The sequence below is a fragment of the Typopeltis vanoorti genome, chromosome 13, assembly GCF_054136105.1.
Source record: "Typopeltis vanoorti isolate ZY-2024b chromosome 13, IOZ_Tvanoo_1.0, whole genome shotgun sequence".
Taxonomy (NCBI): domain Eukaryota; kingdom Metazoa; phylum Arthropoda; class Arachnida; order Uropygi; family Thelyphonidae; genus Typopeltis; species Typopeltis vanoorti.
In genome coordinates, this window is record NC_143561.1 from 68,819,299 (window position 1) to 68,842,477 (window position 23,179).

The window sequence follows — 23,179 nt, forward strand, 5'->3', positions numbered from 1 at the left end:
GAACCGACCAGGGCTTCTGACCTAATGTCCAATCCTCCCCTTCTCGTGGTGCACCCTGTTGGGTATCTACTTGGATACTGAACAAACGAGGATGGGCTGGCAATTTGGGATTTAGCCAACCAAATTGTATTCTTATTGGTTAAACCAAAATAAAAAATGATGGTACAACATTACAAAATTTCATGCCGGCTGGGGTGTCACCGGGTTAAACAAGACCCCCTGTTGTTTTTGCCAGGGAAACAGGGCGAGTAGCGAAAAGTCAGCTACTGGAACAAATCTGAAAACAAACCCCAACTCAACATCACCAGAGTTAAAGATCGGTACTATCAATGTAAGAAGCCTGAATGGCAAAGAAATAGAGCTAGCTGAGGAATTAGATAAGTACCAGATCGACATAATAGGGGTGACTGAAACAAAAAAGACCAAAACTGATGAGATCTTTCTGAGCAATAAACACAAAATGTTATATTCAGGCAATGACAATCAAGGAAAAGAAGGAGTAGCCATAGTATTCAACACAAAATACGAGGCTAATCTTCTTGAATGGCAGTCAGTCTCAAGTAGAGTAATGTGGACAAATATGAGAATGGGGAACTGGACAGTGAGACTTATTTGTGCCTATGGTCCCATAGAAGGTTCTACTAAGGTAGAAGTGGAGGAATTTTTTGAAGCTTTAGAAAAAGCAACTGACACAATGAACAAGGAAAAGTTGGTCCTTGTTGGGGATCTAAATAGCAGAGTAGGAAATGATTGTGAGACATACAAAAATATTTTGGGAAAATTTGGAGAAAAGAGCAAAGCTAATAATAATGGCAAATATCTGTTGGCTTTCTGCTCAGGACATGGACTAGTCAAATTCACATGGAGAGAAGAGGTAAGAAATAAGAAAAGTCTCATTGACTATGTTATTGTTGATAGTGATGTTTTCTCCCTGGTGCAGGACACCAGAGTGTACAGAGGATTTGAAATTGGAAGTGATCACTATTTAGTCTTGAGCAGGATAAAATTGAATTTCATATTGAAAAGAATAACATGTAAGAAAGTTTTAAAGCGAATAAAAGTTGAGCAGCTCTCAGATGTGAACTACAGACTAAAATACAGAAAGATTATTGAAAAGAAAATGAAAGAGTGTGAGAACAGGAATCAAACCTTGGAGATTCAGTGGCAAACTCTGAAGAAAACATTGATTGATTCTGCCAGAGAGGCATGTGGTGAGGTTGTGTGCAAGGATAAAAAAATCAGAACTCCCTGGTGGACACTGGAAGTTAAAGAGGCAGTGAAGAAAAAGAAGAAAGCATACCTAACGTTCCTGGCAAATAAGTCAGCTTTTACTCTTACAGAATACAGAGACAAATGTAAGAAAGCTGAACAGTGTGTAAAACTAGCTAAACAAAAGTCATGGGAGGACTTTGGCAAGAATATAGAAAATAAATATCAAGAAGGTGGGAAACTATTCTGGAGGTTGTTGAAGAAGCTTAGGAATGGAGGAAAGAGTGCTGTAAAAGGAGTTAGAGATGATAAAGGTGACATGAAAATGGGAGAAACAGATATCCTTGAAGTATGGAGTAAATACTTTGAAAAACTGCTAAATGAAACAAGCAGTGATGACAGCACAGTGATAAAAAACACTGACCAGGCATGCAGTCAGGAATACATATCCATACTTGAAGTAGAAAAAGCCATCAAAGGCTTGAAATGTGGAAAGGCAGCAGGAGTAGATGATATTCGACCAGAAATGCTGAAGTATGGTGGTATGAAAGTCTTACAGTGGCTGCACTGCATAGTACAGAAAGCCTGGACAGAGGGACGAATTCCGGATGATTGGAGTAGAGCTCTCATAGTACCCATATATAAAAAGGGAAATAAAACTGAATGTGAGAATTACAAAGGTATTTCCCTACTGAGTGTTCCCGGCAAGATCTATGCAAGTATACTTGAGAAACCGTTGAGAAGAATTGTGGAAGAAAAGCTTAGTGAAGAACAAGCTGGATTCAGGCCAAATAGAGGCTGTCAGGATCAGATCTTCACTTTACGACAAATAGTCGAGAAAGCATGGGAATATAACAAAGATCTGAATTTAAGTTTTGTCGATTTGGAAAAGGCATATGACAAGGTGCCAAGAGAGAAGCTATTCAATACGCTACAGTTATATGGTGTCAATGGGGCATTATATCAAGCAATACTTAGTCTTTAATTGAGTTGTAAGTCAGCAGTTAGAATCGAAGGAAGTACAGGAAGATGGTTTAATGTTAAATCTGGTGTGAGACAAGGATGTACATTATCCCCTCTGTTATTCATTATCTATATGGATCACATTATGAAGGAAAGTGGTATTAAACCTGATATCAAAATTGGAGAAGTTAATGTCAGCTCTTTGCTTTATGCGGATGATGTTATACTTCTAAATAAATCCGCTACAAGTCTGCAAGATTCTCTGACTAAATTGAATAGCTGTTGTAATAGATATGGTATGAAGGTCAGCAATAAAAAGACAAAGACAATGAATATAGGCAGAATCATTGAAAATGTCAACTGTGTTGTGAATGGAGAACCTGTGGAACAAGTAAAACATTTCAGCTACTTAGGCTCGATTTTTACTGAAGATGGTAAATTAAATATAGAAATAGACAACAGAATCAGCAAAGCTGGTACGGTGGGAAGTCAAATGAATAAATTCATATGGAATAAGCGAGAAATTAGTCAGAACACTAAATTAGCTGTATACAAGACAGTGTTCCAACCAGTTTTAACCTATGGATCTGAGAGCTGTGTCAGAAGTAAAACACTTGACCAAAGACTAGAGACCGCAGATATGAGAGTCCTGAGAAAGATTAGAGGCGTGAACAGATGGCATCAATGGCAATATCATATTAAAAATGAGGATATTAGGAAAGAACTTGACATTGTCAGCATCCAGGAATGCGTTAGCAGAGCTAATCTCATTTGGTATGGTCACTTAAAAATTGGAGAGGAAAGATTAACAAAACAAGTGTTCTCTGCCAAGTTGGCAGGAAAACGACCCAGAGGAAGACCAAGATATAGGTGGATTGATATGGTACAAAGTGCCTTAGACGATAGAAATATAAGATCTGATAATGTTGGAGTCTTGACAAGTAACAGACTGATTTGGAGGAAAATTGTAGATAGGAAGTTAGTAATGATGTAATTTTTTCATGTAGTACTGTCATATTCTGTACACCCTTTGAGGGTATGTGGCAGGAATTTGATGATGATGAATTAATGTTACATCTGAAATCCTCATAGTGAACTATGTATGTGCAGCCTGTACCATTAAAATCAAAAATGACCTGAAAACATCACCAGTCAATTTTATAATTGGTCATCTCCAATTAGAGGAAGAGGACACAGCGATAGCCTTACGCTTTGTAATTGTTCACCACCTCCAGTTATGAAGAGTGAAGGTACACAAGTGATACACATATTGCCTACATTAGGTCTCTGTCCATCTAACTTGTTCACATCAGAAAAAGTGCCAATTTCTTTTTTCTTCCCCTTAGGCATCTGGCCATAATGTGCATCACATGTATCCTTTCTCCCGCTTTGTAATTGGAGGTGAACAGTTACAAAGTGTAACTGGAGTGGTGACTGATTGCCTAAGTTTTCAGGTTACTTTTGATTTTGATTTTACAGACCACACACACATTTAGTTCATCATGCAGATTTCAGGTAAGTGACGTTAATTTAACATAACATTTCAAAATTTAAGTTTGAGTTCTGGATTTTCATTTTTGTAATTTCATTACTCTTCTAGTTCTTGTTTATATGTCCCATTATTGTTTGCATGTGTACTTTTTCATGTATTGTAGTTTTGTATGTTTTAGGTATTGTTCATATCAATCCTTTGTTTGTTCTGTCATCACTTACAATTTTCCTCTATTTTCGTAGACAAGCTTATACTTTGGTTATGCATTACTAAATCACTTAAGGAATTGACAACATACATAAGATTATAAATTTAATTACACGTTAATAAATATTTCTGATATTTCAGCAATGTCGCATTGCAATCTTCAAAAGGAACTTACAAAAAAGGCACATGCACGTAGGCACTACAACACAGTAACTGAGAATGAAGTGATGAAGCTATTTTTCTCCTAAAAGTCCTGCTGATGTAAGCCTCCCAAATTTGGGGCAGTCTCATGCAACCAAATTTGTTGAGGTTTGGAGAGTTTCTTAGGGCTGAGGCTGATTCCATGAATAGTCTTTCGAATTTGAAAGTCTATTCATGGAATTCTTTCGAACCTGGTGTATTATTGTAGCTTTCTTCCACTGTATTCTGTGGCATGTATCCAGAGCATGGTCTGCAAGACCAGAGTGGCTATACTCGTGAAACCGGATGTAGTAGTCCTTCTGTTCTGAAATTCTGATATTAGCTGTCCTGCCTGTTTGGCCAAAGTAAGACAGTTTACAGCTGCAAGGGACCTTGTATACACCAGGTAGGTCTAGGGGAAGTGGTTGATCTTTAGTGGAGCAGATAAGGGATGCCAATTTTCTGTATGGTCTGTAACAGGAGGTGAAGTCATGTTTTTTTAAGATTTTGGTAATTTTTTCCGAGGTGCCTCAGATGTAGGGAATGTTGATGGATCTAAAGTAATCCTTGTTGTGAAGGTTAGTTCAGTGTTTAGGGCCTTGTCGTTAGAACAGATTTTCACCACTCCATATTGTTGTGGTGTGTGTGGGGGGGGGGATTGTTGGTGAATGTACCTGCCTGTATGGGTGGGTTTTCTATAAAATGAGAAAACCAAGGTTCCATCAGGCTGGTGGGTGACTTGTGTGTCTAGGAAAGGGAGGCTGTTATTTTCCTCTTTTTTCAGAGTGAACTTGATTCTGGAGTGTTGGTTGTTTAAGTGTGTTAAGAAGGAGAGGAGTGTATCAGAGCCATGTGGCCAAATAGCGAACACATCATCAACGTAGTGAATGGTTAGTTTTTGTGGGGCAGAGGCTAAGGCTTTTTCTTCAAAGGCTCCATAAAGAAATTGGCCAAGGGTGGGGAGAGATGAACCCATGGCTGTCCCCTCTATTTGTTTGTAGAATTTTCCCTGGCAAACAAAATAGCCTGAGTTCATTGTGAACTGAAATAGGGCTGAGATATTGGGAGAAAATTTAGCTTGGATTAGCTCTAAAGTTTCCTTGAGTGGGACATTTGTGAATAAGGAGGAGACGTCAAAACTGACCATTATGTCAGTATGTTGGAGTGTAAGGCTTTCTATGCTGGCTTTGAAGTGGGCTGAGTTTTTTTATGTGTGATGGTGTGTTGCCAGTATAATGTGTGAGCACTTTGGCCAAATGTTTAGCTAATTTGTATGTGGGGGAATCAATGGATGTAATGGCACATTTTCTTTATGTATTTTTGGGAGTCCATAAATACAGGAGGGGTATAGAGTTAAATGGTTTTAATCTGTTAGTAACTTCTACAGGTCAAGAAGTGACCTTCTTAAGGAGCCTGTGAAGTTTTCTGATTTGTGAGTTGGTGGGATTGTATTCAATAGGGAGGTAAGTAGCCCGATCTAATAGAAGAGCATTAAGCTTACCTGTGTAGTCCGTTTGGTTAAGTACTACAGTTGCATTTCCCTTATCTGCTTTGGTGATAACTATTTCTTTATTATTCCTCATTTCCTGCAGAGCTTTATACTCCTTATTGGATATGTTGGTTTTTGGTGGTCTTGCTTTGGAGAGGACACAAGTTATATCCAGTCTTACACTGTTGGCAATTTGATTTGGAAGATGGCGGATTCCGCGGTCAATCTGGATCATAATATCTTCACTAGGTATTTTTCTGGGAGCAATGGCAAAGTTGTGGCCACGTGAAAGCACGTTGAGTGCTTCAGGGTGACTGAAGAAAGGTTGATTACGGTGTTGGTGGGAAGTTTTGGATTGACGGTAGAGTTCTTTTTTTAATTTTTCAAATTTTTTGATCTGTCGACCCCGTATTTTCTCAAATTCTTTGTCTGTTGCGGTACACGAGACGTCATGTAAAATTGACCAAAGCTCGTGATTTAAAGTGCACGAATAGCTTTGTTAATGTCAGCTATGAGAAACCACGTGGCAGCAATTTATTCCTGAAGCAAAGCGTATCTGGCGTGGTTATAGATACGGAGAGCTTTTTGTGAAACAAAACAGTGCTTGAATTTTACACAATTTGGGATTACCTGATTATCCTGGCAGCGTTTTAGGAATGTCAGACAATTTAGTTGTCTTGATAACTTCAACTTCATTTTACCATATTGGCGAGCCCTCCGTGTGATGGAATTTCCGTGGATGATGGTAATTCTCGTAGGCAAGCTTATACGTTGGTTATGCATTACTAAATCACTTAACGAATTGACAACGTACATAAGAATATAAATTAAATTACTTTAATAAATATTTCCGATATTTTGGAAACGTCACATTGCCATCATCAAAAGGAACTTACAAAAAAAAAAGCACGTGCATATAGGCACTACAACACAGTAACTGAGAATGAAGTGATGAAGCTATTTGCCCCCATCAGGACCTAAAAGTCCTGATAGTGCCTCCCCTAGTAGGCTATGTAGGTGTTCTTGGCTGTTGGGTTGAAGGTCTGCTGATGTAAGCCTCCCAAATTTGGGGTAATCTCATGCAACCAAATTTGTTGAGGTTGGGAGAGTTTCTTAGGGCTGAGGCTGATTCCATGAATAGTCTTTCGAATTTTAACTTGCTACGGTGTATTATTGTAGCTTTCTTCCATCGTATTCTGTGGTGTGTATCCAGAGCATGGTCTGCAAGACTAGAGTGGCTATACTTGTGAAACCGGATGTAGTCCTTGTGTTTGAAATTCTGATATTCACTGTCCTGCCTGTTTGGCCAAAGTAAGACAGGATAACCTATAATTTATTTTTATAGGTTATCCAAAAAAAAAAAAAAAAATCCAATTGAAATGATTTTGTCAGATTCATGTAATGAACATTGGTTATAGTATACTCCAGGTGCCTGTACACTATTCCAGAGCCATGTTTTTGTTTATTTTTGCATGAATCATATATAAGAAAGCATTCAGAAGCATGGAGCTGATCATACATCATTTTGCAAGAAGTCAGTTTTTAAGTATGCTTTAATGTGTGCACGTGCACACATATGCATTTATTTAGTTCACTATGGTAGTATGTATTTAGTCCACTATTTCATAATGTATTTTAATCTAAAAATTGTAGTAAAATTATAATTTAAATTTTGCAGTGCACCAGAAAATGAAGATGCTGTTGCTGACAGTGATGATGAAGTTGATTATTCAAAGATGGATATGGTAATTAGCTGTAAAATTTGAATTAAAGATATTAAAGGCAATGTGAATGTCAGTAATTTTTGATTATTAACATAAATTTAGTTAATAGAAAAATGAATTAAAATTGAATTAAAGGAAATCCATCATAGCGAATTAACATTGAAATTCACCTTTAATCGACTTTAGTTAATGTTTTTGATTTTCAGGTAAAGTTAATTCATTGTTTGCCAATATACCCTAACAGGATACTTTTCAACTTTTAAAAAAAAAATTTTTTTCCTGATATTATGAAACTTACTGAATTTGTTATGCAATCAGGCTACTTTGTGTACAGAGGAAAATATTATCAGCAGTTTGAGGAAACAGACACGGGCAGTCCTATTTCACAAACTCTAGCCAATTCGCACCAGATTTTTACCATGTATTTCCTCAACCTCATGTTCAGTAGCAGTTTGTGGATGATTTTTTGCCATCTGGCCTAGTTCTTAGAGTGATCTTCATGACTTCTATTGTAACCAATCAAAAACATATATTAACTATGTAGTTAATATATGTATAGACTTAAGGGTTTTATTATTGACAGTCTTTATGATTTTTAATGTTTTTATCTTCAATATTTTGTTTGTAATGGCAGATAGAAACTGACTTTTTTTCATAAAGTGATTCAAGAAAAATTCTTGAATCACTTTATAATTCTATAAGTGTTAGAACTGAAAATGGGTGTTTAAATAGTCATGTAAATAATAATAAATGATCATGATAAAGTGTATGGATTTTTCTTCATGTCTCTCAGACTGATAAACACACTAATATATAAGGTAGCACATATGAACAGTACATATGTGCTTCAACACTTGTAATTACAAAGGGCAAAAATTAGCCATACCATTATTATTTCGTATGATGATACAACAGCCATGAGGCCCCTTTCATGGGGAAGTATGGCACCATCTCAATCCCCCTAATTTTATCCGGGCTCGGGACCGGCATAGCTGACGAATCAGGCCTATGGATGGGTTTTAAGTATTCCTGACTGTAATCCATGTGTTCATGGGGCCAGTTTGCCTGTTCCAGGAGAACGAAAAACCAGAGTTTCGGGGTGAAAAAAAAAACCCTTACCTGTGTATAAGACTGGCTAACTCGCCTTTTGTAGAAAGAGACCAGATAAAGGTTCCTCGTGTCACCGACAGGAATCGAACTCCAGATCTTTCCAACCAAAGGGCTTCATCTAAACCAGCTGAGCTATGGAGGCTCTAGACATAGCATTAATAAAAGCTTATAAATTGACCAGGTCTGAGATGTGACTATGATATATCAGGTGACCCATGGGTAGAGTATACCCCCAGGTTGGCACCTAACTAGTAAGATATTTGCCTTTCACTGGTGAAACATTGCAAAATTTTTCAAGCCTGGAATATATCTCATCCTTTTTGCATTTTGGTTGTAAATGATATTCTTTTGAGGTCTGTTGTTTGAAAGACTCCAAGTAAATGTTGACTATTTTTGAAGAGGTTGGCAAGTTCATTTGCAAGCTTTCTTTTTGTTCATATGTTTTTATTGTCATATAAGAAAAAGGTTATGTGTTATCTAAACAGTACTTAAAGACACTGTCTGCCAGGAAAATCACACGTAATAAATGTATGGTTTTGTTCTAAGATATGTTTGTGAACAAACTAGTTGCTTCTAGGTGTGTTAATAAGTCTTTGAGTTCTGGTATCATATCTTTCTTTATTTTTTTGTCTCTATTCATTTTTTCTATAAAAACTACTGAATTTTTGATATAAGAGTCTATTTTGCCAGCCATTGGAATGAATAGCTTGGATAAATACCTTGAAAAGTTTGCATAGCATCCACGATTATGCATGAATATTAAACAAACCACTTTTTGTTTGTTTAATATTGAAAGTGCATCAGTCCTTGGACTAACGAGATGTGTTGTAGTTAACTGGCTGTTAACTTCTTTTGGCCAATAGCAGAGATAATAAGATTGTTATTTTCATGCTCTGTCCATGTTGGGACATTACTGCAGGCATGGGAATCCTGCAGAAGATCTCCCATTTCATTTGTGTTAAAAAATACTGTAGCATTACCTTTATTACATTTTCGTACCATGATAGTTTTGTTGTATGTATTCCTACCCTGAGAGATATATATTTATCTTTCAGGGTAGTGATGAGGAGAAGAATAACCAAAGAGTACCTAAAGAATATTTTAATTCATACTGGGCATATTATTAAAAAATATATTTTTTTTGTATAATCTTCTTTATTTAGAAGTATAAATAATATTGAGTAATATTCATCTCTTTTGGTAACTGATATCTTTCCATCCTAGATAGATCATTTTTCCATTTCTCTCTGTATTCCTTGATCTTTTTCATTTATGTTATAAATATCTAGTTAAGAACTCTGATCACCTAGCTATAATTCATTGGAGTAAGGCCAACCTTCTAGACTTCAATGCCATCAAAATTCAGTCCTGTCTGATCTCTCAACAGAAAGATCTCGCATCCCTTCCCCTAATACTTCTAAATAAATTCACTACAAGTCTGCAAGATTCCCTGACTAAATTGAATAACTATTGTAATAGATATGGTATGAGGGTCAGCAATAATAAGATAATGAAAATAGACAGAAGCATTGAAAATATCAACTGCATTGTGAATTTAGAACCCATAGAACAAGTAAAACATTTTAGCTACTTAAAACTGTGCCTAAGTTAATTTACCATCTGCACTATTTTTAGTGCAGATGGTAAATTAAATATGGAAATAGACAATGGAATCAAAAAAGCTGGTATGGTTGAAGTCAACTGAATAAATTTATATTGAATAAGAGAGAAATTAGTCAAAACACTAAATTAGCTGTATACAAGAGAGTGTGCAAACAAATTTTAGCTTATGGATCTGAGAGCTGGGTTAGAAATAAAACACTTTCCAAAGACTAGAGACCACAAATACGAGTCCTGGGAAAGATTAGGGATATGAACAGATGGCATCAGTGGCAATATCATATTAAAAATGAGGATATTAGGAAAGAACTTAACATTGTTAACATCCAGGAATGTGTTAGCAGAGCTAATCTTAGGTGAATGATCACTTAAACAAAATGAGAGAGGAACGATTAGCAAAACAAGTGTTCTCTGCCAGGTTGGCAGAAAAAGACCTAGAGGAAGACCAAGATATAGATGGATTGATATGGTAAAAAGTGCCTTAGAAGATAGAAATATAAGATCTGATAATGTTGGAGTCTTGACAGGTAACAGATTGATTTGGCAGAAAATTGTTGATAGGAAGTTAGTAATGATGTAAATTTTTCATGTAGTACTATCATATCCTGCACACTCCTTGAGGGTACATGTCAGGAATTTGATGATGATGATTCTTCTTTTCTTCAAGGATTAGGCATTTGCCTGTTCTGGCTTCACTGGTCTTTCCATCTTGTTGCTAGTCTTCCTCTCTCTCTCTCTCTCTCTTGGTAACTGATATCTTTCCATCCTAGATAGATGATTTTTCCATTTCTCTCTATATTCCTTGATCTTTTCATTTATGTTATAAATATCTAGTTAAGAACTCTGATCTCCTAGCTATAATTCATTGGGGTAAGGCCAACCTTGTAGACTTCGGTGTCATCAAAATTCATTCCTATCTGATCTTTCAACAGAAAGATCTCTCATCCCTTCCCCTAACTTTTAGTATACCCAGATATCCAAACACAATTAGATCTCTCTTCCTGGAATGACTTACACTGCTGACCTTTCCTGGCACAAACACATCTCAGCCACAGCGTCTGCAGCTGCCAAAAAACTCACTGTACTTTTCTGCTCAAGACACTACTTCACACTTCTACAGTTGCAAATTCTATATAAATCCCAAATCCAACCAACCATGGAATGTTGCTCACACATTTGTGGTGGTTCAGTGAAATCCTCTCTAAGCTTGCTTGATGCTATCCAGAAGAGGGTAGTACAGTTAGTTAATGATCTCCTCCTCTCTCTCTCACACACACACAGAGGGAGAGAGATCCACTTCAATCCCTCTCTCATAGAAGTTCAGTTTCTGCCTGTTCTACTGGATTGGCCATTATCACCAGCTTGAAACTCTCTGAACCAACTTCTCTGCCTTCTCTTTCGTTCCATCTGCCTCCATTTTAATCTCCTCTTGCACTCTGCCTTCGTCAGAGAATACAATATTCAGCTTTTCAAAAAAATGTCAACAGATAACTCCTATTTTCTTACTCTGTTGTCTGCATAACGCACTGATATGCTGTAAGTCTTATGGCTTTTCATGTGTGGGTCAGTTATATATATATGTGTGTGTGGGGTCGCTTAAGGGTCAAAGCTAAATAACTGGGAGGAGACCTCCACATTGATTTTCAGGAATGTGGAGAACTAACTGGGGCTTTTGTCTGATCCTCACCTTCACATAGTGCAACCTGTTAGTGGGTATCTACTTGATACTGAATGAACAAGGATGGACTGGCAATTTGGGACTTAGCCGACCAAATTGTACTCTCTATTGGCCTAAACCACTTAGGCATATGATGTTACAACATGATGAAATTTCATGCCAGCTGGGGGTATCACCCAGTTAAACCAGCCCACTGCTGTTTTTGTCAAGGAACCAGGGTGAACAGTGAAAAGTCAGCTACTGGATCAGGCTCCAACTCAACATCTAGAAGAAGAAGAATAAACCAACATCAGAAAAAGTGAAGATAGGAACCATCAATATAAGACAACACAGATTGAAGCAAGCTTCCAAAAGAAACTTAAATCTGGAGCCACTTTCATTGACCTAACATCAGCTTATGACACAGTCTGAATCAGGGGCCCTCCTCCTAAAGCTAGGAAATATTATAAGGTACAAAAAAACTTTCCAGTTTTTTGAATCTATTCTCTCCAACAGAAAGATCCGGGTCCATATTGGCAGAAAAAAGAGCAGGCCCGGATTCCTTCACAACGGTCTCCCTCAGGGCTCTGTGTTATCCCATTTACTTTTTAACATCTATGTGTATGACTTACCACATACCAGCTCAAGCAAGTATATGTACGCTAATGACCTAGCGATCCTACATCAATCTACCTCCTTTGCCAACCTGGAATCAACCTTGAACACAGACCTGAACATCCTGAAAGAGTACTTCAAGTACTCTTCCAGGATGCTTCAAATACTTCTTGCAGTGGTACTTGAAACTAAATCCAACAAAAACTGTGTCCACAGTATTTCACCTGAACAATGCAGAGGCAAATCGACACCTCAACCTTTCTTTCTATGGGAAAATGGTAGAACACGAGCCTCACCTGAAATACCTTGGAGTGAGCCTGGACAGAAGCCTAACCTATAAAAGGCACATCACCAACTTGTCCAACAAAATTAAAATGTGAAACAATATCATTTCAAGGCTTGCTGAAACAACCTGAAGTTGTGATGCAGAAGTCCTAAGGTCATCTGCACTAGCCCTTGCATTCTCTGCAGCAGAATGTTTTGCCCCTATCTGGGAAAGAAGTACAACACACTAACATTATAGACACCCAGCTAAACTCTACCATGCGCACAATTAGTGGGACAGTGAGAAGTACCCCTCTCTCCTGGCTGCCTGTCTAACATTACTCCACCAAACATATGGAGAAGACAAGCCTCGATTAAAGAATTTAATAAAGCAATGAGCAACCCACTCCTGCACCTGCACCAGACTCTCATAAATCCACCTAGTCTTCGCCTAAATCTAGAAAGCCTTTCTGGTCCATGGACAAACTCTCTTCAGCTGCCCTGCCATCAACACCTGACATGTGGAGAGGATACTGGTCCAACAATTTCCCAACAAATGGCTTCCTGGTAGAAGATCCCTGTGCTCTGCAGCCTGGTTTTGCTCTTCCTAGGAAGATTTGGTCATCAATCAACAGGATCAGAACTAACCAGGGCAGATGTGGCTACCTACTACATAAATGGGGGCTGTTAGAACACCCTTATTGTGATTGTTCTCCCGTGGCTCAGATGATTACTCATATTGTGAACGACTGCCCAAGCCTTCACAAGGTGACAGAGGAGGCCTTGGATTGGCTTTCCAGACTGGACATTGACCTGTAGCTGTTCTGTATTCCTTTTGCCATAAGAATAAATAAATAAACATAAAGAAGATGTGCACACGTTCACATGGAGCAATGACACAAGAAATAAGAAAAGCCTCATTGACTGTGCTATTGTTGATAGTGATATCATCATGCTGGTTCAGGATCCAAGAGTGCACAGAGGATTTGAAACTGGAAGTGATCATTACTTAGTATAAGCAGAATAAAAATGGATATCACATTGAAAAGAACAGTATGTAAGAAAGTTTCAAAAAGAGAATTCAAGTTGAGTAAGTTTTACAGGTAAACTATAGACTCAATTATACATACATTATTGAAGGAAAAATGAAACAAATTGAAAACAACCAAACCTTGGAGTCTCAGTGGCACACTCTAAATAAGACATTGATTGATTCAGCTAGGGAGGTATGTGATGAAGTTGTCTGCAAGGATAGAAAAATAAGAACACCATGGTGGTCATAAAAAGTTAAAGCAGTCCTGGAAAAGAAGAAAGCATACCAAAAGTTCCTAGCAAATAAGTCAGCAGATGCCCTAAAAGAATACAGAAAAAAATGTAAGAGAGCTAAGCTATGTGTAAAAGTAGCCAAACAAAAGTCATGGGAAGGCTTTGGTAAGAGTATGGAAAATAAATACCAGGAAGGTAGCAAAATGTTCTGAGATTATTGAAGAAGCTGACAAATGGAGGAAAGAGTACTGTAAAAGGAATCAAAAAGATAATATCCTAGACATCTGGAGTAATTGCTTTGAAAGACTGTTAAACGAACCAAGCATGACAGAACTATTTTTCAAGAGGAATGCAAAAGAGGAGTACATATCAATACTTGAGGTAGAAAAAAAAGAAGCCATTAAAAACTTGAAATGTGGAAAGGCAGCTGGAGTAGATGATATTCAACCAGAAATGCTTAAGTGTTGAGGTATACAAGTTTTGTAGTGGCTATACTGCATAATTCAGAGGGTCTAGTCAGAAGGTTGAATTCCTGATGATTGGAGTAAAACTCTTATAGTACCCATCCATAAAAAAAAAAGGGGGGGAATAAAGCTGAGTGTGAGAATTACAGAGGAATTTCTCTAAGTGTTCTAGGTAAGATTTATGTAAGCATACTTGAAAAGAGGTCGAGAAAGATTGTGGAAGAGGAAAATGAAGAACAAGTTGGGTTCAGGTCAAACAGGTTGTCAAGATCACATTTTCACTTTAAGACAGATAGTTAAGAAATTGTCAGAATATGACAAGGATCTGCACTTAAGTTTTGTAGATCTGGAAAAGTCATATGACAAGGTGCCCAGAGAAAAGCTTTTCAAAATAATTCAGTTATATGGGGTGAATGGAACATTATAATAGAGCAATACATAGTCTATATTTGTCAGTCTTCAGTTAGAATTGAAGGAAATACAGGAAGATGGTTTGATGTAAAATCATAAATAAGACAAGAATGCACAGTATTTCCACTCTTATCTATGTGGATTACATTATGAAAAAAAAAGTGGCATTAGGCCTGATATTAGAATTGGAGATGTCAAACTTAACTCTTGGCTTTATGCAGGTGATGTCATACTCTTAAGCACATCTAGTCCAAATCTCCAGAATTCTTTAACTAAATTGAATAACTGAACATCTGTAATAAATTTGGCATGAAAATCAGCAATGAAAAGCCCAAAACTATGAAAATAGGCAGGAGTATAGAAAACTTCAGCTGCATTCTGAATGGAGATCTTATAAAATAAGTAAAATATTTCGGCTATTTAGGCACAGTTTTTAGTGAAGATGGCAGGTAACAGGGAGGCTTACAGTCCTAAAATTATGCCACAGGCAAAATCTCCCAAAAGTAACTTTCTCATCAGAGAATTTAAAACTCTATCCAATTTGAAAAATAACAAAAAAAAATAAAATAATAATAATAATCTTGAATGCAAATGAGGACAGTGCAGCTGTAATCACTCAGATTTTGCGAAAACAATGGCTATCAGTCTACCTTCGCACCACCAGCTAAACTATGATGCACCAACACACAGATTAGAACTATCCAGAGACCTGAAAAATATAACCTTCCTGGCTGACAGAGGTTGCTAACAAATTAAAACCCTACAATTCCAGATCACCCTTTCCCAGTATATGGGCTTCTTAAAATACATAAAGAAGATTTATCTATGTCCATTTGAAGACTGCATAGAACTTACCCACCTACAAATTAGCCAAACATTTTGCCACAATACTCTGTCATATTTCTGACAACACCTCTTCACATATAAACATACAAGACTTCACTTTCCTCAGTATTGACTTAATGGTCAGTTTTGATGTCTCCTCCTTATTCACGAACATCCCGCTTAAAGACACCTTTCTAATCTCAGCAGAATTCCCTTCCAATGTCTTAGCCATGTTTCCTTCACTATAAACTCGGGCTATTTTGTTTGGCATGGGAAATTCTGCCTTGGGCTCTTCTGTTTCTCAACCTGAGCAAAGTTTATGGAGATTTTTGGAAAAACTGTTTTAATTCTGCCCCCAACCCTCTTTATCTTGCTATGGTATTTGGCCACATGGCCTGGATACTCTAAATGCTGTTCAAAATGGGAAAGAAAAGCATTTAGAGTGTCCAGGCCACGACTACAGAAATAGAAAATAACAATGGTCTGTCCTTCATAGGTATCCAAGACAATTGGATGGATATCCTTGACCCTCTCAGTCTATAGGAAACCCATACATTCAGGCATTATAAAAAGTCTAGTCCACAGGACAAAATTATTATTGTTACGTGACATTTCCAAGGTGTCCAAGGACTCATCGAGGGAGGACCCCCACTCCACAACTCTTGGTCTCTGTCCACCAGCTACACAGAACCACAGCTACCATCATCTACACCAACGCCATCTACTGCCCACCACCACCACTAATATTTTCGCAGACAATCACAAACATTCATGCCCATGATGAGATTCGAACCTACAGCCTTTTGGCTGGAGAGCAGATATGCTAACCACTCGGCCAAAAAACTGATTTGTTTTGATAACACTACACTTGTTACTGAACTCGACTACATACAAAACACCTTTTTAGTCAATGGCTACTCCCCCCCCCCCCATACACACACCAGACAAAATGAATACTAATACCTCATACCCCCCCATCCCGAACATAGAATACAATAAATCCATCACCTTTCCATATATCTGGGGTACTTCTAAAAAGGCAGCCAAGGTCCTAAAAACTACAATCTGGTGAGTACCTAGTACATAGATACCCACTTATAAGCCACACAGAAATCTAGCATCCCCTTATTCACTCTTTAGGAGAGTGAATAAGGGATGCTAGTTGGATTTACCTATGGTACCTGGGTCTGCCAAGTATCCTGCAATCTTTCATACTGTGGCCAAACAGGTAGGACAGCCAATATGGCCACTCAGGTTCGTGCAGACTATGACCTAGATACCAACCAGAGGATCAGATGGAGAAAAAAAAAAGTCACCTTACTCCACCAAAGCAAATTTAAATTTGAGAGGCTTTTCCATGAATCTGCTTCTTTTTTCACTAACTATCCTGCCTTATCCACCTAAAGATGCAAAATTCCCCTTAAGATGCCATTTTAACTATGGAAAAATATTGGAAATAATAATTTAATTGTGTATGATGCAACCTAACTTTTACCGTATGGAAATGAATTTCAGTTAATTATTTGATGTTCACATTAAGTAATTCCTTATTCAGAAATGCTACAGTTGTATATATATATATTACTTCAACATACTTTGATTTAAAGATATCAGAATACAATCATTTTTAGTAATTTTAATAATGTAGTGGAAGTGGTAGTTTCTCGCTATGAACTTTTCTAAGGTGACTTTAATATCTTTGTAGGGTAATAAAAAAGGGCCTATTGGACGTTGGGATTTTGATACACAAGAGGAATACAGTGAATATATGAGCAACAAGGAAGCTTTGCCAAAGTAAGTGAAAAGTTTTTTTTCAACTTCAAATTTATCAAATTTGTAAGCACAGCTGTTCTATCCTTTGACCACCTGCATGTTCACATCACCCCTCTGCTACATCAAAAACTTAATCGAATTTTTTTAATATTGTCCAAAAGAGGTTATTTGATGTAATTGATGTTCTCTCTCCCTCTCTGACTTACTCCAGCCACTGTCATGTGGATGGTCTGTTTCAGGTATGCTCGGTTTACTTATGACGGGGTTCTGTTCCAACAATCCTGTCACAAGTTGAAAAAGTTGTAAGTCAAAAAAAGTCACTGTGAACCATAAGGATATGCTAACAGTTTACATGTCTGGATGCTAAAATGTGTAGATCTATTTCTGTTAATATTTTTAATTATTTACTCTTTGTTTGTAGTGAAATAATACAGTTTACAAATTATAATTTGTAAACTGGGGACCCTGTAACCCCTAGAGAGCGCGTCCCCTGGGTGGCTGATAGGGGAGCCCATCATGTGTGTGTGTGTGTGTGGTGGGGTGGTCCGAATATACTGAATAAGGACTCGTGGACCAACAGGACCATAAGGGGCAATTATCTTGATTGTAAGGGAAGCGGCACTCCCATGGACCCTTAGCTGGATCAATCCTCTCCTTCTACTACTTTGAGGAAGATCCACTTACTTTAATCTTTCCTATAAGGGGTCTTATCATCCAACTCTTCTTATTTTATGATCCTTATGCTATTAGAGTACTCGAGGGCCATAGGGTCTTTTCATTTCTGGCCTTACAACTATGCCCTCTATATAAACCTTACTATAATTCCCCTATAATCTACTCTTTCCCCCTTCAGTATACCCTATTCCTCCTATGGGTTTAAATTCGGAAGAAGGCTAGTTCAGAAGCCCTAAGGTAGCAGCCCTACCACTGAACTATTCCATCGTCAGGCTAGTCCCCCTGACATGGAGAACATAATTCTACTAGTAAGCTGACAGAAAAAGATAATCGGATTGAATCTAGGAAACGACCCTGGAATGGAAAAGGTAAAACAAAAATGGAAACGACAAAATATAATACACATAGCAAACTAGAATGTAAGAGGCATAGCATATAAAGAAATAGAATTAGGCCAGTTATTAATTGAAAGAAATTTTAAAATAGCAGTAATCACGGAAAGAAAAAATAAATTAAAAGGAACCATGAGGACTGAAAATTTTAATGTGATATACAGTGGAGTCGACAGAGACCAAAGAGCACAAGCAGGAGTCATGATTTGGATTCATAACTCCCTTTCAAAACAGTTAAAACATTATAAATTATGGAATGAAAGAATAATAGAAGCTAGAATAAAAATAGATAGAGGCTACTTAACAATAATTGGTTTATATGCCCCAGAAGAGGGAAGAGAACAGGATAATACTGATTTTTATAATCAACTACAAAACATGTATAATAAAATAAATAAAAATGATTACATAATTTTAGCAGGAGACTTAAATGCAAGAATTGGAAACAAACACAAAAATTAATAATAATATAGGAATACATGGAGATCATACTCTAAACAGGAATGGTAAAAAATTGATTGACTTTGTAGTTTATAATAACCTAAAAATAATGAATTCCTTCTATAAACATAAAGACATACATAAATATACTTGGGCAGCAAGAGGATGGAAATCAATATTAGATTACTTTATATTAAATGAAAAGACATCAAAATTTTCACTAGATGTTAGAGTTCACAGAGAATGTGAAATAAGCAGTGACCACTTCTTTGTTAAAATAAAATTAAGATTACCACCTAAATGGCTACAAATAACAAGAACAGAAAGAAAAATTGAAATATTTGTTTATAAAACTAGACTATTGAATGACACAAATGTACAATGGCTATATGAACAAAGAATTAACCAATATCTAGATAAAATAAAACAAAATGAAGAAATAGAATGACTTAATATAAAAACGATACTAAATGCAGCAGCAAATGAAGCTTAGGAAAGACCAAAAAATTCAATAAAAGGAAAAAACTGAAGATCTGGGTTGATACAATGAAAGAAATAATCAAAAAGAAAAAAGAAGCCTATCAAAAATGGTTAAGCAGTAAAAGATCATCATCATCATCATCATCAAATTCCTGCCATGTACCCTCAAGGGGTGTACAGGATATGACAGTACTACATGAAAAAATTACATCATTACTAACTTCCTATCTACAATTTTCCTCCAAATCAGTCTGTTACTTGTCAAGACTCCAACATTATCAGATCTTATATTTCTATCGTCTAAGGCACTTTGTACCGTATCAATCCACCTATATCTTGGTCTTCCTCTGGGTCGTTTTCCTGCCAACCTGGCAGAGAACACTTGTTTTGCTAATCTTTCCTCTCCCATTCTATTTAAGTGACCATACCATCTGAGATTAGCTCTGCTAATGCATTCCTGAATGCTGACAATGTCAAGATCTTTCCTAATATCCTCATTTTTAATATGATATTGCCATTGATGCCATCTGTTCACGCCTCTAATCTTTCTCAGGACTCTCATATCTGCGGTCTCTAGTCTTTGGTCAAGTGTTTTACTTCTGACCCAGCTCTCAGATCCATAAGTTAAAATTGGTTTGAACACAGTCTTGTATACAGCTAATTTAGTGTTCCGACTAATTTCTTTCTTATTCCATATGAATTTATTCAGTTGACTTCCCACGATACCAGCTTTGCTGATTCTGTTGTCTATTTCTATATTTAGTTTACCATCTTCAGTAAAAATTGTGCCTAAGTAGCTGAAATGTTTTACTTGTTCCACAGGTTCTCCATTCACAACACAGTTGACATTTTCAATGATTCTGCCTATTTTCATTGTCTTTGTCTTTTTATTGCTGACCTTCATACCATATCTATTACAACAGCTATTCAATTTAGTCAGAGAATCTTGCAGACTTGTAGCGGATTTATTTAGAAGTATAACATCATCCGCATAAAGCAAAGAGCTGACATTAACATTTCCAATTTTGATATCAGGTTTAATACCACATTCCTTCATAATGTGATCCATATGGATAATGAATAACAGAGGGGATAATGTACATCCTTGTCTCACACCAGATTTAACATTAAACCATCTTCCTGTACTTCCTTCAATTCTAACTGCTGACTCACAACTCAAATAAAGACTAAGTATTGCTTGATATAATGCCCCATTGACACCATATAACTGCAGCGTATTGAATAGCTTCTCTCTTGGCACCTTGTCATATGCCTTTTCCAAATCGACAAAACCTAAATACAGATCTTTGTTATATTCCCATGCTTTCTCGACTATTTGTCGTAAAGTGAAGATCTGATCCTGACAGCCTCTATTTGGCCTGAATCCAGCTTGTTCTTCACCGAGCTTTTCTTCCACAATTCTTCTCAACCGTTTCTCAAGTATACTTGCATAGATCTTGCCAGGAACACTCAGTAGGGAAATACCTCTGTAATTCTCACATTCAGTTTTATTTCCCTTTTTATATATGGGTACTATGAGAGCTCTACTCCAATCATCGGGAATTCGTCCCTCTGTCCAGGATTTCTGAACTATGCAGTGCAGCCACTGTAAGACTCTTATACCACCATACTTCAGCATTTCTGGTCGAATATCATCTACTCCTGCTGCCTTTCCACATTTCAAGCCTTTGATGGCTTTTTCTACTTCAAGTATGGATATGTATTCCTGACTGCATGCCTGGTCAGTGTTTTTTATCACTGTGCTGTCATCACTGCTTGTTTCATTTAGCAGTTTTTCAAAGTAATTACTCCATACTTCAAGGATATCTTTTTCTCCTGTTTTCATTTCACCTTTATCATCTCTAATTCCTTTTACAGCACTCTTTCCTCCATTCCTAAGCTTCTTCAACAACCTCCAGAATATTTTGCCACCTTCTTGATATTTATTTTCTATATTCTTGCCAAAGTTCTCCCATGACTTTTGTTTAGCTAGTTTTACACACTGTTTAGCTTTCTTACATTTGTCTCTGTATTCTGTAAGAGTAAAAGCTGACTTATTTGCCAGGAACTTTTGATATGCTTTCTTCTTTTCCTTCACTGCCTCTTTAACTTCCTGTGTCCACCAGGGAGTTCTGATTTTTTTATCCTTCAGACAACCTCACTACATGCCTCTCTGGCAGAATCAATCAATGTTTCCTTCAGAGTTTGCCACTGAATCTCCAAGGTTTGATTCCTGTTCTCAAACTCTTTCATTTTCTTTTCAATAATATTTCTGTATTTTAGTCTACAGTTTACATCTGAGAGCTGCTCAACTTTTATTCGCTTTAAAACTTTCTTACATGTTATTCTTTTCAATATGAAATTCAATTTTATCCTGCTCAAGACTAAATAGTGATCACTTCCAATTTCAAATCCTCTGTACACTCTGGTGTCCTGCACCAGGGAGAAAACATCACTATCAACAATAACATAGTCAATGAGACTTTTCTTATTCCTAGCCTCTTCTCTCCATGTGAATTTGTGCACATTTTTATGTTGGAACATGGTGTTAGTAATAACCAGTCCATGTCCTGAGCAGAAATCCAACAGATATTTGCCATTATTATTAGCTTTGCTCTTTTCTCCAAATTTTCCAAAAATATTTTTGTATGTCTCACAATCATTTCCTACTCTATTATTTAGATCCCCAACAAGGACCAACTTTTCCTTTTTCATTGTGTCAGTTGCTTTTTCTAAAGCCTCAAAAAATTCCTCCACTTCTACCTTAGTAGAACCTTCTGTGGGACCATAGGCACAAATAAGTCTCATTGTCCAGTTCCCATTCTCATATTTGCATACATTACTCTACTTGAGACTGACTGCCATTCAAGAAGATTAGCCTCGTATTTTGTGTTGAATACTATGGCTACTCCTTCTTTTAAAAGATTAGAAGATGAAATAGATGCAGTAAAATATTAGAAGATGAAATAGAATATAAAAGAATAAGAGCTATAGCTAAAAGAGAAGTCAGAAAAAGACATAGAGAATCATGGAACAAATTTGTTTCTAATTTAGAACATGATTTATATAAAATAAGACCCAATGAATATAAAATTTTGAAACACTTAAATGCAGATACCAAAGAAAACATAAAATTAAACACTGAATTGAAATTAGAAGAATTTCTAAATTACTACACAGAATTGTGGACAGACAAATATTTTAAAAAAGACAACTGCAAACAATGAACGAAAATGAAAAGAAAATCACTAAAGAAGAATTAGAAATCAGCCTGAAAGAAACAAGAAACGGAAAATAACCAGGAGAAGATAAACTAGCTTCAGAACTATATAAAAATGCAGGAACAAGATTCAAAGAAAGACTCTTATTATTTTTAAATAAAATTTATTCAACTGGTATCCCCCCAATAGAATGGAAAAAAGCAATTGTGATTCCTATTTTTAAAAAAGGTAATAGAGATGACCCTAAAAACTATAGAGGTATCAGTATACTAAATTCCTGTTACAAAATATATAGCAGAATCATCATCATTATCATCAAATTCCTGCCATGTACCCACAAGGGGTGTACAGGATATAATAGTACTACATGAAAAAATTATATCATTACTAACTTCCTATCTACAATTTTCCTCCAAATCAGTCTGTTACTTGTCAAGACTCCAACATTATCAGATCTTATATTTCTATCGTCTAAGGCACTTTGTACCGTATCAATCCATCTATATCTTGGTATTCCTCTGGGTCGTTTTGCTGCCAACCTGGCAGAGAACACTTGTTTTGCTAATCTTTCCTCGCCCATTCTGTTTAGGTGACCATACCACCTGAGATTAGCTCTGCTAACGCATTCCTGAATGCTGACAATATCAAGTTCTTTCCTAATATCCCCATTTTTAATATGATATTGCCATTGATGCCATCTG

The 23,179-nt window shown here is 36.7% G+C and overlaps 1 protein-coding gene across 1 annotated transcript in view; it reads left to right on the forward strand.

Moving 5' to 3' along the window:
- The window catches only part of beag (IC cytokine homolog beag), a 170,225-nt gene that overhangs the window by 113,797 nt on the left and 33,249 nt on the right, over positions 1 to 23,179 (forward strand). Inside the window, exons 17-18 of the mRNA XM_090403298.1 lie at positions 7,219 to 7,285; positions 17,202 to 17,290. Of these exons, the coding sequence (XP_090259424.1) occupies positions 7,219 to 7,285; positions 17,202 to 17,290 (156 nt within the window). The remainder of the gene's footprint in view (positions 1 to 7,218; positions 7,286 to 17,201; positions 17,291 to 23,179) is intronic.